This window comes from Lindgomyces ingoldianus (genome assembly GCF_010093535.1).
Source record: "Lindgomyces ingoldianus strain ATCC 200398 unplaced genomic scaffold BDR25scaffold_8, whole genome shotgun sequence".
NCBI lineage: Eukaryota > Fungi > Ascomycota > Dothideomycetes > Pleosporales > Lindgomycetaceae > Lindgomyces > Lindgomyces ingoldianus.
In genome coordinates this window covers 91,728-108,787 of record NW_022985169.1, presented here as the reverse complement: position 1 = coordinate 108,787, position 17,060 = coordinate 91,728, and the positions used below count along the sequence as shown (strand labels likewise).

Below are 17,060 nucleotides of genomic sequence, written 5' to 3'. Positions count from 1 at the left end.
ATACAGTCTTTTATTAACTTAGAAGTAAATAGTATAAGTTACATTAATAAAGAACTAGCACATAAACTAAATTTTTAATTAACACTACTTACCTAAATAATTTACTTAACTAAATTTAATAGAAAATAACTTAAAAAAAGTTCTATCTTTTATACTATAACTATTATAATTACCTACTAACACTATAAGAAGCAGATTAAGCTCTATGTAATAAACACAAAACATTATAACCTAATCCTAGGACAACTATAGCTGTATTAGCATAAGGTTGCTTTTAATTACTAAAAGTAAGTTCTAAACTTTAACTCTTTTTAATGCTAAGATATATACTTACGCTTATACCTAAATAACACTTAAATAGCACTTAATATAAAAGGTCTCTAGACCTACTTTTTAATAACCTAGAGAAGAACTACCTAAGTAAGGCTAATAAGCTAGGCCTTTTACTAAAATAGGCTATATAAAATAATTTAATAACTGCTTAAACCTAAAGAAAAGAAAGCCTTTAAGGAACTTTTACTTACCTAATTTAAACACAAACTAGGACTTAAACAGTAAATAGACATCTACTACATAGAACCTGCTTTATTTGTAACCCTAGCTTAACAACTAGATTATAAAATCTACGCAGTTATAATTTCTAATATAGACTAAGCTTTAGCTCTTTAAAAACATACTAACCTAAGAATAATAGTCTTTTAAAACTACTACAACTTGTTGTATGTCTTTTTTTAAGACAAGTCTAATAAGCTTTTAATACAACATTTATATAATTACTAGATAACCCTTAAGCCTAGTAAACAACCTAGTTATAGGCTACTATATAGAATGTTGCTAAACAAATTAAAAGTGCTCTAAAAATACTTTAACAAGAACCTAAAAAAAGAGTTTATTTAAGCTAGCTTCTTACTAGTAGTGTTACTTATACTATTTATAAAGAAACTTAAAAGTAGGCTTTAATTCTGCGTTAACTACTAAGAACTAAACACTATTACTATTAAAAACTAATACTTAATTTCTTTTTTATAGGAAACTCTAAGCTAACTAAGTAAAGTAAAGTATTTTATAAAGTTAGATATTATTACTGCCTTTAATAAGCTAAAGATAGTAAAGAGTAATAAGTAGCTAACAGCGTTTTAGACCTAATACAGACTATTTAAGTACTTAGTAATGCTCTTTAGCTTAGCTAACACGCCTAGTACTTTTTAATATTTTGTAAACAACTTGCTCTAACTCTACCTAGACGTGTTCTGCACTATGTATATTAACAATATTCTAATCTATAGTAATAGCCTTTTAGAGCACAAACAGCATGTACGCTTAGTGCTAAAGGCTATAGAAGAAGTAGGTCTGCAACTTAACATAGACAAATGTAAGTTCTACTAATTAAAGGTTATATATTTAAGATATGTAATCTTTATAGATAGCATCTAAATAGACTCTATTAAAGTTTAGACTGTGCTAGATTAGCAATACTTAAAGAATATAAAGGATATTTAAGCCTTTATAAGATTTGCTAACTTTTACTAATAATTTATTAACAACTTTTTACAGCTAGTAAGCCTTATAATTACACTTACTAAGAAAAAGGTTTAATTTAACTTTAACTTAAATTACTAATAGTCTTTTAACTAGCTAAAAAAAGCCTTTACTAAAGCTTTAATACTTTACTACTTTAACTTTAAACTACTAATACTTGTAGAAGCTAATGCCTTAGACTACGTAGTAGCAGAAGTTCTCTTCTAGACTAAGCTAGATAGGACTATTAGGCCTATTACATACTTTTTAAAAAGAATAAGTTCTGTAGAAGGTAATTATAAGATCTATAATAAAGAATTGCTTACTATAGTATACTACTTTAAATAATAGCAACCTAAACTAGAAAGTGCAGCGCATCTAATACAAGTTCTATCTAACTATAAGAACTTATAGTACTTTACAACTATAAAATAACTTAGCTACTAATAAGCTTATTAGTCTAAATACTTATTTTATTTTAATTTTAAGATTACTTATTATTCTAGTTAAGATAGAAGGAAACTAGATGCCTTTATAAAGCAATCCTAAGACATCTCTGCTTAAAAAGAAGTGTAAAAGGCTTAATACTAAACTCTGCTTTAACTTAAGCTATTTTTAAACCTTAACTTAAATAAAATAAATTAGATAATTAATTAAATTATTACTAATAAGTATTTAAATAATAAATTTATTTAAGAAACTTTAGACCTGCTTTAAAATAGCGCTAGTTAGTTAAAGAAGGTAACACTAGCTAACTATAAAAACTAAAATAGTAAGCTATATTACTATAACTAACTTATAATTTTTAATTTTAATAAACTAAAAATTAAACTACTCTAAATTATACACAACTTGCCTATTAGAGGACACCTAGGCAGAGGAAAGACTCTTAACCTACTACAGAGAGAGTACTACTAGCCCCGCATGTTCTATACTGTACGCTAATATGTATTATGTTGCTATACTTACTATAAAGTAAAGGCCTCTTAAAAAAGGTATAATAGCCTACTTAAACTACTTCTAATCTCTAAATAAGCTTAGAAAGATATATTAATTAATTTTATTATAAACTTACCTTTATCTAAAGGGTACATAAATATTATAGTAGTTGTTAATTACTTAACTAAGTATTAACACCTAATACTATGTTCCTCTATAACTGCCCCTAATATAGCCTAGTTATTCTACTAATACGTATAGGTTTACTATAGCCTGCCTAACATAATTATATTAGACAGAGGTATGTAGTTTGTCTTAGCTTTCTAGAATAAACTTTATAAACAGCTTTAAATTATCTCTTATCTATCTACAGCTTTTTACCTAGAGACTAACAGCTAGACTAAGAACATAAACACTGTAATAAAATAAGTCTTATAAGTATACATAAACTACTAGTAGAACAACTAGGTAAAATAGTTAGCTATAGCACAGTTTAAAGCTAATAACATAACATTTAAATTAATATAAGTATCCCTATTCTTAGTAAACTATAGATACTACCCCTAAATAAAATTTAAACTACTTATAAATACCCCCTAACTAACTTATTAATTTATATAAGTAATAGACATAAATAAACTTATTAACAAAATCTAAAATATATTTAAATATGTTTATAAAAAGCTTACATAGGCTTAAGCTTTTAACAAGAGTACATAAACTAATTTTAAACCCCCGCCCCTGCGTATGCAGCTAGCAAGAAGGTCTAGCTAGACACTAGAAATATTTAAATAAACTAATAATTAAAGAAACTTAATTAGAAGAACTTTAGCCCCTTTATAGTAGCCTATATAGTCTTATTACACACTTACTAATTAATCTTACCTAACAGCATAAAGATACACCCTGTGTTCCACGTATTGTTGCTGCGCTAAGCAGCCTCTAAATCTAACTATCTACCTAAACAGCTAAACCTGCTACCTAAACCTATTATTATAAATAACAAACTAGAATATGTTATAAAAGATGTTAAACAAATTTAGTTTAATAAAAAGAAATGTATTTATAAATACCTTATAAAATAGACTAGATACAACAAACTATTATAAAAACTTGTAGAAGCCCTGTAAAAAAACTCTATAGTAACCTAATTCTACACCTAATACCTATCTAAACTAAACCTGTACCCTAACAAAGACAACTTAATGCTAAAACTACTAATGTAAAGAATTCCTTTCCTAATAAGGGGGGGGGTACTGTCACAGTATCCTCTCTAGATTCTAGACATAACTATATTAAACATGTACTAGAGTATTATTAGTGCACATTTAACATAAATATAACATAACATAGACATAAACTTAAGCATAAACTGCTTTAACACTAACTAAACCTAGAACAGGCTTAATTTATACCTAAAGTGCTTAGACTTTTAAGCTAAGTATTTAATTACTAATTTCCTTCTAAACCTTCCTGTTCCTCACACAACGTCTTGTACCTACTATAATACCTCACGTAGTAATTAAACTAGACCTCTGTGAAGCTCTATAACCTTACTCGTGCACAATCGTGACAATTATCTAAAGCTTAAAGTAAAGTTTTAAGTATAAGTATAGTTAGTAAATATCTAGCCTATTATAAAGCTTATTTTATTAAGGTTATATATGTTATTATCTTAGATACTATACTTAGCTTTAATATTCTTTATAAGGCTAAACTAGCTTTAGATTACTTTAAAATCTTTTATAAAAAGCTTTTTTATAGTTATAGTTATACTTAAACTTTACTTTAAGCTTTAAATAACACTTTATAAACATTTTAAGCTAGTTTATACTAACATAACCTAAATTATGCTTAGTGTGTAAAGAATTAGCTATATTAGCTATAGCTACTAGCTAAGAGGAAAATCCTTACGCATATAGCTTAAGTATGTGCTTAATAATTACTCACGTTTTATTACTACTTAGCTTTTATAAGTTAGCTATAGAATTAGCTTATAAAAGTTATGTTGCGTTTACTAAAAGGTTGTTAGATATGCGCACCTACTGTCAAGACAGGAGGAACGCTTGACGAAAGCTGCTACATAGTACGAGCAATAAGCTCGAACAGTATGTTGCAAGCTGGTCGCGCATAGGGCAAGTGCGCGAGGGACTCGGATCGGAAAAACAAAAGCCGAGCAACACGAGTAGAGCAGAAAAAGGATCGATAAATCAATACAATCAATCATCATCCCATACATCATATCCAAACCCATCATTTATCTCAGGAAGCCTAGAAACAGTGCTTCAATCTAACAAAGGTTAACCTCCTAGCTAGCACAGCAGAAGGATATATATAGACGGATAGCTGTATGCGACAAGTTATTTAGTATATTAGTTATTTATTATTTTTTTTAAAAAACTTTATAACATACTTTATAGGCAAGTTGCTTACTCACCTAAGTTGCTTACTTTTGCTAAGACTCTACTAAACTACTTTTCCTACACTAATGCATTTCTAATAACACTACTTAGATGTGCTAAAAAAAAATGTTAGATATAGCTTACACTCTAAGCTTTTAAATAAGACATAAAACTCTTAAAAAAACATACTGTAGCTATGTATAAAGTCTTTTAAAAGATAATAAATAACTATAGTACTAGATAACTTTTATAAGCTAATTCTATAGCTAACTTACAAAGGCTAAGTAATAATAAGAAGTAAGTAATTATTAAGACTATACTTAAGCTATATGCGCAAGAATTTTCTTTTTAAATAGCATTTATAGCTAATATAGCTAATTTTTTACACGCTAAGTGTAATCTAGGCTATATTAGCATAAACTAGCCTAGTATATTTAGAAAGTGTTATTTAAAGCTTAAAGTAACATTTAAGCATAGTATAACTATAAAAAAGCTATTTATAAGAGTCTTAAGGTAATTTAAAGTAGGTTTAGCCTTATAAAGAATATTAAAGCTAAGTATAGCATCTAGAATAATAATATATATAACTTTAATAAGATAAGCTTTATTATAAGCTAAATATCTATTAACTATACTTACACTTAAAACTTTACTTTAAGCTTTAAATAACACTTTATAAATATACTAGGCTAGTTTATGCTAATATAGCCTAGATTACACTTAGTGCGTAAAAAATTAGCTATATTAGCTATAAATGCTATCTAAAAAGAAAATCTTTGCGCATAAAGCTTAAGTATAGTCTTAATAATTACCTACTTCTTATTATTACCTAGCTTCTATAAGTTAGCTATAAAATTAGCTTATAAAGGTTATCTAGTGCTATAGTTATTTATTATTTTTTAAAAGACTTTATACATAGCTATAGTATATTTCTTTAAAAGTTTTATATTTTATTTAAAAGCTTAAAGTGTAAGCTATATCTAACATTTTTTAGCACATTTAAGTAGTGTTGTTAGAAATACATTAGTGTAAAAAAAGTAGTTTAGTAGAGTCTTAGTAAAGTAAGTAACTTAGGTGTGTAAGCAACTTGCCTGTTGTAAGGCCAAGATGGTGCTTACGTGAGACAGGTATATATACTATTCTGTACGCAATAATTAACGTTGGTTAATTATTCGCACCTTTTTAGTTGTATTGGCGTAGTGGTACAGAGCTCCGTCCTTACACCTGTGAAGTATGTTACATAGCTATAGTATGTTACTTTAAGTGTGTTATGTTTTATTTAAAAGCTTAAAGTGTAAGCTATATCTAATGTTCTTTTAGCATATTTAAGTAGTGTTGTTAGAAATGCATTAATATAAAAAAAGTAGTTTTATGACAACGCGTACCGCGTCACATGCTCTGCGACTCAAGCTCCCTTGCTTGCGCAACAAGTAGCACCTTGGCAGGGGGCACACATGTATATTTAAACTCACAGAGCAGCTTCTCTGCTTCTTAGTTTAATCTAGTTAGGTTACACCACCTCTTGCTTGTAGTTTAAGCATGCTGATTGTAACAAGTTTAGTAAAGTCTTAGTAAAAGTAAGCAACTTAGGTGTGTAAGCAACTCGCCTGTAGAGTACGTTATAGTAATAATAAAAGTACTAAAAGCTTAAAAAGTTAAATTATAAAGTAAAAAGTAACTTTTTATAGTATACTTAGACTATAAGAACCTAACTATGTTCTTAACTACTAAAAAATATTTACTAAAAATAAGTACACTAGGCTTAGAAATTAGCATAATTTTACTATATTATTAAGCACATAGCTAGGAAAGATAACATATAAGCTAATGCACTTAGCTAAAATTAGACTATATAGAAGAAAAGCTATTAAAAATAGAAGCTTTACTTAAAGAAATTTTAAAAACATAAATAGTTGTAACTATAAAAAGAACTAACGTACTTCACAGGCAAGTTGCTTACACACCTAAGTTACTTACTTTTACTAAAACCTTACTATACTACTTTTTTTACACTAATGCATTTCTAATAACACTACTTAAACATGTTAAAAGAATATTAAATGCAGCTTATGCTTTAAGCTTTTAAATAAAATATAACACTTTTTAAGCAACACACTGCAGCTATTTATAAAGTCTTTTAAAAAATAATAAGTAACTAACATATTAAATAACTTTTCTAAGCTAATTATATAGCTAACTTATAAAAGCTAGATAATAATAAGAAGTAAGTAATTATTTAGCACATACTTAAGCTAGATGCGCAAGGATTTCCCCTCTAGCTAGCAGCTATAGCTAATATAGCTAGTTCTTTATACGCTAAGTGTAATATAAGCTATATTAGTATAAACTAGCTTAATATATTTATTAAGTGTTACTTAAAGCTTAAAGTAAAGTTTAAGTGTAAGTATAATTATAAAAAAGCTTTTTATAAAAATCTTATAGTAATTTAAAGCTAGTTTAACTTTATAAAAAATATTAAACTTAAGTATAGCATCTAGAATAATAACATGTATAACTTTAATAAAATAAAGTTTATAAGAGGCTAGATATCTACTAAAGTAGTTATTATAAGTTTAAAGAAATAAAGACAGCTAAAAGTAGTCTAGCTAGGTAACTAAAAGTAGACAATAGCTATCTAGAGTATTAATGCTAAAAAGTAAGCTATTTTACTTTTTATTATCTTTTAAAGTAGCAACTACTGTTTAAACTAGTATAAAAAAAATCTACTTTAAAATTAAGTTATTATAATTTTTAAGCATAGCTAGACTACTAATTAGCTTAGTCTAGACTAGTTAAAGCACTTTAATGTGTATATAAAGAAGTGTACTATTAGTAGCTACTATTTACTAGTTATTAATAGCTATAAAAGCTATAACTTACTTTATTTTTAGTAATACTATAAAAATAATAAAATTATTACTATTTATATACTTTTTTACTTATTACACCTTTTATAACTACTTAATGTAGGTTGTTTTACTTCTTTAAAAAAGGCATATAGGCGCTAAGCTAAAAACTTTATATATAACTAAATTACTTATATTATAAAAATAAAGTTTTTACTATACTTTAAAGCAGCTTATAATGCTATAATTACTTTTAGTAATATTTAAAAAGAGTTTTAAAGTACTAGATTAGTTTCTTTTAACCTATAATAAGTTATAATAGGCCTTAATATAAAGTTGCACACTTTATTACTACTACTACTTATATATAATAAGCTTTAGTAGTTATAAACTCTAAGTAATACTTTAGAACTTAGGTTATAATTAATGCTTAACGTACTTTATAGGTGAGTTGCTTACACACCTAAGTTGCTTACTTTTGCTAAGACCCTACCCTAATAAACTCTATTATAGCCTATAACAACCCGCTCTAGCACTATATAGTACAGTACAGCCTAGAATATTATTTAGATACTACTTCTGCTTCTTGCTTACATGTTTGTGTGTTATGCCTAGTCTAATTGCACTATTTGCAGCGCCTTTAGGATAGCTTACCTACTTTAGCTTGCACCTGCTTCTTTACCTTCTTTCTATTACTGCGCGCTTTAAACTCCTTTAGAGCTGTTAAGCGTAGGCTTTTCTAAATTATTAAGGTCTTTTTTGCCTTAATTTGCTTTTTTTTATGTAATTTATGTTACATAGTAGCCTTATTAGCTGCTTAAAGCTTAGTAATTTCTTATTACACTAACACTAGCTTATGCGTAATTATTACTGCCCTCTTTAAAACTTTTTTAAACACTTTAACTATAAAAGTTAGTAAACTATTTATATGCTTTTAAATTTTTATCTTTATAAGCATTAATTATAACCTAAGTTTTAGAGTATTACTTAGAGTTTATAACTGCTAGGGCTTGTTATATATAGGTAGTAGTAGTAATAGAGTGCGTAACTTTATATTAAGGCCTATTATAACTTATTATAGGTTAAAAGGAACTAATCTAGCGCTTTAAAACTCTTTTTAAATATTACTAAAAGTAATTATAGCATTATAAGCTGTTTTAAAGCATAGCAGGAACTTTATTTTTATAATATAAGTAATTTAGTTACGCATAAGGTTTTTAGCTTAGCGCTTATACACTTTCTTTAAAAGAGTAAAATAACCTATATTAAGTAGCTATAAAAAGTGTAATAAGTAAAAAAGCATGTAAATAGTAATAATTCTATTATCTTTATAGTATTACTAAAAATAAAGTAAGTTATAGCTTTTATAGCTGTTAATAACTAGTAGACAGTAGCTACTAATAGTACACTTCTTTATATACATGTTAAAGTGCTTTAACTAGTTTAAACTAAGCTAATTAGTAGTCTAGCTACACTTAAAAATTATAATAACTTAATTTTAAAGTAAATTTTCTTTTTTATACTAGTTTAAAAAGTAGTTACTACTTTAAAAAATAATAAAAAGTAAAATAGCCTACCCTTTAGCATTAATGCCCTAGATAGCTATTATCTACTCTTAGTTATCTAGCTAAACTGCTTTTAGCTATCTTTATTTCTTTAAACTTATAACAACTGCTTTAGTAGATATCTAGCCTATTATAAACTTTGTCTTATTAAAGTTATATGTGTTATTATTTTAGATGCTATACTTAGCTTTAATATTCTTTATAAAGTTAAACTAGCTTTAAATTACTATAAAATCTTTATAAAAGGCTTTTTTATAGTTATACTTACACTTAAACTTTACTTTAAGCTTTAAGTAACACTTAATAAATATATTAAGCTAGTTTATGCTAATATAGCCTATATTACACTTAGCATGTAAAAAATTAGCTATATTAGCTACAGCTACTAGCTAGAGGGGAAATCCTTGCGCATTTAGCTTAAGTATGTGCTAAATAATTACTTACTTTTTATTATTATCTAGCTTTTATAAGTTAGCTATATAATTAGCTTAAAAAGGTTATCTAGCGTGTTAGTTACTTATTATTTTTTAAAAAACTTTATAAATAGCTATAGTGTGTTAGTTAAAAAGTGTTACATTTTATTTAAAAGCTTAAAGCATAAGCTATATCTAATGTTCTTTTAACATGTTTAAGTAGTGTTGTTAGAAATGCATTAGTATAAAAAAAGTAGTGTAGTAGAGTCTTAGTAAAAGTAAGTAACTTAGGTGTGTAAGCAACTTGCCTATAAAGTACATTATAAAAATTAAAATTTAAAAGTATATAAATAGTTTACTAACTTTTATAGTTAAAGCATTTAAAAAAGTTTTAAAAAAGGTAGTAATAATTACATATAAGCTAGTGTTAGTGTAATAAAAAATTACTAAGCTTTAAGTAGCTAATAAAGCTGCTATGTAACATAAATTACATAAAAGAAAATAAATTAAAGTAAAAAAAACCTTAATAATTTAAAAAGGCCTATACTTAATAGCTCTAAAAAAGTTTAGAGCGCATAGTAATAGAAAAAAGGTAAAGAAGTAGGTGTAAGCTAAAGTAGGTAAGCTATTCTAAAGGCGCTGCAGATAGTGTAATTAGACTAGGCATAACACATAAACATGTAAGTAAGAAGCAGAAGTAGTATCTAAATAATATTCTAGGCTGTACTGTACTATATAGTGCTAGAGCGGGTTGTTATGGGCTATAATAGAGTTTGTTAGGGTAGGGTCTTAGCAAAAGTGAGCAACTCAGGTGTGTGTGAGCAACTCGCCCGTGAAGTACGTTATAAAAGAATAGAAAAAGCTAGTGTAAAATAGATATTAGTTACTAGCCTATAGCTATCTAAAAGTATGTAACCTTTTATACAAAATAGTAGTAGCCTTTTAAAAGACGCTAGAAATGCAGGCACTAATAGACATTATAAAAAAAGTAGTTATAAAAGTACTAGCTCTAGCTATGTATACCTAGAAAAGAATTTAAAGAATTATATAAACACCTTAAATTAAGCTAAAGCAGCAGTGTTCTTTCTTGTCGGGCTTGTTGTCGACTTCGTTAATAGATCACTTCTTACCCCAAGAACAAGTTAAAACGCCCTCACCACCTAATTTTGCGTAACACTCTACTTCGTCCCCTTTATCTGGAGCCTTTCTTTTGCCTTGATTTTTGCCTTGGTTGTTCCGCTGCCCTGAATCTTAAGCTCCTATCTAGGAACAAGCTGCTTCCTCTTTGCAGTATCCGCCTTCTCAAACTCTACCTGTCTATGGTGCAAGTACTGTCCAAGTATAGCCTTGTCATTGACATTCTCCCAAGACTTCCTATCCTCGCCAAAGGACTCTACCAGATCGAGCAACATAGCGAAATTTGCCTTGGCCTTAAACGTCTGAACGCTCCAAGGCCTATCAATCTGTGGGATTTTTGAACGTTTCTTTAGTGCAGCCTTTGGTGCAGCTACTCCACGGGCTGCTCGCACTGTCATAGATAGCGTGAGTGAGGCTGTTTTCGAGATAGACATTTTATCGCTGGGGTTCTTAGGGATAGCTACACCCGTTCGATTGAATTCGGGTTCTCCTACAGTCTGTTTGGGATGAACGAGGCCGGAGACATACTTTCTAGCTCTAATAATCATAAGTGGCACGCCAGCGGGACCCTCTCTAGTGCTGGAGGGCATAGTTGGGGAACTGGCGAAAGACTTTCCAACATCCAGCAAAGAACAAGGGGAGGTAAGAGGCTGCTCAGTTGCAACGTTATTGGCGAGATGTTCGCCTGGGTGGGATTTTGATACATATGCTAGCCCGTCATTACCGTTATCCTATTGGTGCCGCCAGTGCTTCACTTTGATGATACCCTTCCTGGGTCGTTCAGTGCTTACGAGAAAGACCTAATCCCGCACCGAATACAAGGGGTCTGGATTTACCGCCTTAGGCGCTAGGACCTTGTTGAAAGTGACGATGTGGGAGCTAGAAACCACAGTTCTCGTCGCGGTTTTAGTACTGCCGTTGGCTGGCCGTGTCTTGCCGACTTCCTCTCCGTCGGGGCCGTACTCAGTGGAGTCGTTAGAATCGTCGGAATCGTCGGAATCGTTGGAATCGGCGGAATTCTCTCCTGGCTCGTCTTCTTTTGGCCCGTCGGCCTGCTCATCCTTGCTATATTCTTGCCCATATTCCTCTCGCTCCCCCACCCTCTTACCTTCGTCTTGAACGTGTTCAGGTGGTAAGATCGTCTCACGGTCGCCATCCTTGTCCTTGTCCTTACATTTTCCAGTGTTACCCTCCGCGATAGATCTATATTTACTCCCGTTAGCTGGATTATCATCATGTTCGCGGCCTGAAACCCCCTCAAGCGTGCGTTTGAAGCCAGTATCGCCGGCTGATTGTGACTCTAGGTTGTCCTGGATGTCTAAACCGGAGACGCCATCCCAGTCAGGGTAGATATCATGATCTCCATCTTGCTGATATTCTTTCGCCACCGCTGCATCTTTGCGAAGAGGCAGTCCAGAGAGCGTGGTAGCCTTCCTGCTTGTGGTTGGAAAGCCTGCGGCGTTGGGTATTGGTGCGGCAATTTTGTCCTTACCGCGTCCTTCCATGTCGCTACAATCCAAGCGTAAATATTTCTCGCCTGGGCAATCTACGTGGGCATTATTGAGAGTTTCTTCTGGATGTACTGCCTCGAGGACCTTCCCTGCAGTGGTGAGAATGCCGCCGGCATTCGGTGTTAGTGCAACATCGTCAATCCACGCCTGCAACGTGAAGTGTTCGTCGTCATGATCCGACTCGGATTTGGAACGTTTAGTACCCAATGAGTCCATGATGTTTATCAAGATGTGTTATTTGGTTGGTGTGAAAAGATGGTTGCGGGAGTTGCTTGGTGAAAAGTTTGCTATCGGAAATTTGTGCGATCGCAAGGTCTGTAGCAAAGACTTGGTAGGTTGCTAGTGGGATATAAGTCAAGATTTGTAGAGGCTACGCTTAGGATGTACGCTGCGAGTAGTGCGTCTGATGGGAGGAAGTGGTTTTGAAGAGAAAGTTATTTGACTTATATAGGAGTTGGAAGCTGTTAAGCTTGTTATCTGATATCGAGCCACATGATTCCAGCAAGATCAGTCAGGAGGATTCACTGATACCATGTCAGTGAACGAAGAGACGCGCCAAGTGAAAGTCGCTGTCACGTGGTCAATAGTGTGTCGCTAGTGAATTCCGCACCGCGGCGAGGTCTATGCACAATACCGCGCTCAGATTCACATCTTACGACGGGTAAAGAAGTTTAAGAGATCAAAATGTTGGGTATAGCTGGACTTTTAGCACGAGAGAAGTCTTAACTTTTGGAATAAATCGACAGGCAGAAAAGCTGCAGAGACCAAGAATGCGGCGCTGCTGACGAACTTATTTGCAATCAACCCTTTAGCAAAGATGGGGTCTTTTTATTGCCCAGCGCAAAGTACGTTGCGCTCTTTCAAGCACTTTGTCCCCCAGTCGACACTCCGCCACAGGCAATGCTGGATGAAGCTATGAGAAACAACTCAGGTAGGTACAGAAAATTTATTTGCAAATATGTATAGTTTGAGAAAAATACTTATCAGTGGTTGATGGGACTTTGTTTCAAACATCGGTCTTACGGATTGGTGGGACCTTTCATCTCCGGACTGAAATCAATGAACTCCAAGAAACAAACCACTGACACGCTGCCTCGCCGCTTTATACAAAGCCTTTCCAGATTCTTGTACCCATACCTTCACAAGTACCCACCTTTCATGACCTCTTGTAATAAGTGGCATCATACCAGTACTAGTTTGCGTATATTATATACCTGCTAAGCCTTTACAGAGCATTTACGTATCTATTGTTACTGAAGCTGCTCCATCCATTGTCGTGTCTCCATCATGTCGGCTCTTAAGCCTTGAGATGTCTTCCATGATGCTGCTTGGTTGCTGTAGTTTCATTGCTTGCTTATTCATGAGGCGGCTGACTCGCTTGGTAGCCGACTCGCTTACGGAACAACCAGACCTACGATAGAATAAGCGGTCCATGATGGGGTCTGCTTTGTCGACTAATTGATGAGCTAAGCCTCTAACTAAACTTGTACTAGTCCGCAGCTTTGACCACCCCTTCAGCTTGGCTCGCCTTAGAGATCAAACCCTAGAAATCACCGACATTCGTCTCGACATACTATCTATGGGTCCCCATAAGGGCATGCCTGTCTCTGAAATGTATTCTCAACTTCTTCTCTTCCCGCGCCCATCCCACCTTAATCATGTATTCCAAAATCCCCAAGGCACATCGTTACAGCATTCAGGCTGCCTCGCCTCAAACGATCCAGCCTTACTATTCAGATGGTATACCGCGCGAAATCCTCGATAGCGATGTACCAGACCTCAGCTATTTTTTGAACCTCCACTCGGCAGATCCCGCCTTTGAGGACTTGAGAATGGTATGGGACGAAGAGCCCAACATTCTCGATCCGGAAGGTCTACTGCCCTACGCTCCGCTCGAACACGACGATTCTCTCAACAGAAGTTCTCATTTAGCATTCATCAGTCTTGAGAAATCTCTGGAAAACGATTCCTCATGCTCTGTGGAGGCGCCTATACCTTATGACCAACTGCCAGCGAAGCGTGCCGAAACTGGGTATGTGTCGATCAGCCCGTACGATTCTACCTTGAAATCCATTGCAATGTTACCACAGAAGGCGGGTAGACGATTGAAACCCGAGGCTGCGCAAAAAAATCGGCGAAATCGCATATCGTCGGAGAAAAGAGCCACATTAGAGCACTACTTCCAACGAAATCCATACCCAAGCAGATCTGATATCGATACCATAGCTCAGGAGCTAACGTTACCTCCGAAAACTGTCAAAAACTGGTTTAGCAATGCAAGGGCTAGAAAAAATCCTGAACGTAGTCTTGTGGGACAGGAGCCCTGTATTTCAGCTATCGAAACCTCGCCTCACCCATACCCTAATACACCTCTTGGTTCTAGACAAAGCTGTACTGCAGAGGGAAATGAGCAAAATTGCACTTTTGAAGAGGGAATTGAGATATTTACTGCGACATCACCCACCCCAAGCAACATATCTTTGGAACGGTACTTGGCTTCATCGCCGGAAGAGGAGCCCGTCTCCATAGAAGCCATCGAAGCAAACATGGCCCCTGGCACACTCCCTTCATCAGACACGGTGCCACAGCCATGTTCCCCGCTATCGGAATTCGGATCCTTTGGAGACGCTTATAGTAGTGCAGGAAGCTACAGCTCAAACATCAGTGTTGAGTCTGCCGCAAGCTACGCCTCGGCTACTAGCCGGAGTTCTCGGAAAGGCCGTAGGCGATGGCCTCATCCTCCGAAGGCCCGGCCATTGCCTTCTTCACCACTCCCTTCCTGGGATCTGCCCTCTCGGCTCCCTCCGCTCCTGTCTTCAAACCCGCCTTCGTGTCCACCTTCCCCTAGCCCAAATACTGTTGCCCGCACACAATTTCCTTGTACCGTCCCTGACTGCTCGAGAGTATTTACAACTCAATATGAGTGGCTACGTCATGAAAATTCCGTACACTATGCCGTAAAGACGTGGGTGTGCTGCCGAACACCAATTTCAGTTGATGGGAATGATCAAAAAGTGGGGGACCAAGATCTCGATATGGGGGAGCAGTTTTGCAAAACGTTCTCCAAGTGCCTGCAGAAACCAGAATCAGAACGTACGTTCTCCCGGAGAGACCACCTCGTCCAACACCTTCGAAATTCCCACCAGCAAGTTCCTGAGACTGTGGTCACACAGATGGCGACCCAATGGGAACAGCAAGCAGATGTGTCTAGCAACGAACATCTGGGCTGCTACGCTTGTGATGTTCAATTCGAAACTTGGGAAACCCGCAAAAAGCATTTTTCCAGACACTTCAACGACGGACTCTTTATTTGGACGAAGGAGCATGTAGCAAGAACTCGCGGGGTTGCGATCACTCCACCTAGCGTGCCAGAGAATACGTGCGTATTTCATTAATTCCCATCGCTAAGGCATTATTAACGAAGATGAGTATAGACCTGCACCATTTACCTGCCCATTGTGCAGTACTACATTTACGTCATTCCCCTATGCTCTTACGAGGCACGGATACTGCAAAGCTTGGTCATGCGAGTTTCTCGAAAGTCCAAACTCCATATGGGCCCCCGCAACTTTGCAATATGATCGGTGTAAGTTGTGCTCTGTAACGATCCCTGTCCTCGGTGATCTCACGGAACCTATGCGTTTGGAGAAGCGGGCCCACTACGAATCACACAAGTTGCAGACCTGTACGCGGGGACCATTCACCAGTTTCCAAGAATTTTGCGCTCATCTTCAATATTGGCATAATGCGAGATTGCGCCATCCGAAAGAAAAAGACTTCGCGGCCTGGGAGTGTGGCATCAAGTCGTCCTATTCCAGTGATCTTCCCGATCCAAATATTGGTGATCCAGAGATGTCGCCGCGTATTCTAGACGGCGAATACATGTCTACGCCATGAAAAAGAAGGAAGGCGCGAGGAGGAATTGGCAAATTGGAGAGTCAAGTAATCATGTTGGGTGAAAGATGAATTAGTATCGATCTTTGTATATTAACAGCGGCTTCGATGGTCTTACTAGGTTTTCGGAAATCAGGCATCTTTGCAGATTCTTTGTTTGCCCATTTGCACGCCTCGAAAATCATTCCAAACCTCTTATAGCAACAGACGTATTTACGCAAGCATTGCACCTTTTCCATTACGATATCTAGGATATAACTTAAAGACTAAGGAGGTGGCAAAAAGGCTAGGGTGGGTCTGGGCAAAGTTGACACCGTGAATGCGCTAATCTGCAAGGAACCTAGGTCCTAAGTTCGATCACGTGACTCGACTAATATGACTGTAGTTAAGCGCTAATTTGCATTTTGCAGATTTTATGGCTGATTCCAGAAGCCCTCTTATCTAGAAGTTAGTTCTCTTCTATCAATTTAAGTAATCAATGTATTTTAGTCCAACTACACTATCCTAATGAACATCAGCCATGAAGCACCAGCAACGGCACAAGCCCTGGCAGCCTTGGCGAGTAGGGTAATTCAATATATGATCGATATAAATAGCTTTAGATGCTCTTTCCCCATTTTTAGGGCGTCGGCTGCCATTTTAGCTCTTCTATATTTTGTAGAAATGAAGAGAGAAATGAAGTAGAGAATTCGAAACGAACAGGATATTCTCGACAAGTTACTTCTCCACAGCGGGAAGAACCCCATTAGCCTCGGAAAGACAGCTGCGGAGGAATAGGTAGCCACAGTAGCAAAAAATGTCATATCGGATTCTTTGAGATCCTGAATCTTCTAGT

The 17,060-nt window shown here is 34.5% G+C and overlaps 2 protein-coding genes across 2 annotated transcripts; one reads left to right on the top strand and one right to left on the bottom strand.

The window, feature by feature from the left end:
* Positions 1 to 10,861: 10,861 nt before the first annotated feature.
* On the bottom strand, positions 10,862 to 12,547 carry BDR25DRAFT_352048 (uncharacterized protein; the record flags this gene model as incomplete). Its single annotated transcript, XM_033694960.1, has 4 exons — positions 10,862 to 10,909; positions 10,955 to 11,551; positions 11,576 to 11,587; positions 11,633 to 12,547. 4 exons carry the CDS (start codon positions 12,545 to 12,547, stop codon positions 10,862 to 10,864), a joined length of 1,572 nt encoding a protein of 523 aa, XP_033550394.1.
* A 1,442-nt stretch (positions 12,548 to 13,989) lies between these two features.
* On the top strand, positions 13,990 to 16,359 carry BDR25DRAFT_340931 (uncharacterized protein; the record flags this gene model as incomplete). The annotated part of the gene is made up of 2 exons (XM_033693555.1): positions 13,990 to 15,710; positions 15,766 to 16,359. 2 exons carry the CDS (start codon positions 13,990 to 13,992, stop codon positions 16,226 to 16,228), a joined length of 2,184 nt encoding a protein of 727 aa, XP_033550393.1. The 3' UTR covers positions 16,229 to 16,359.
* Positions 16,360 to 17,060: the final 701 nt, after the last annotated feature.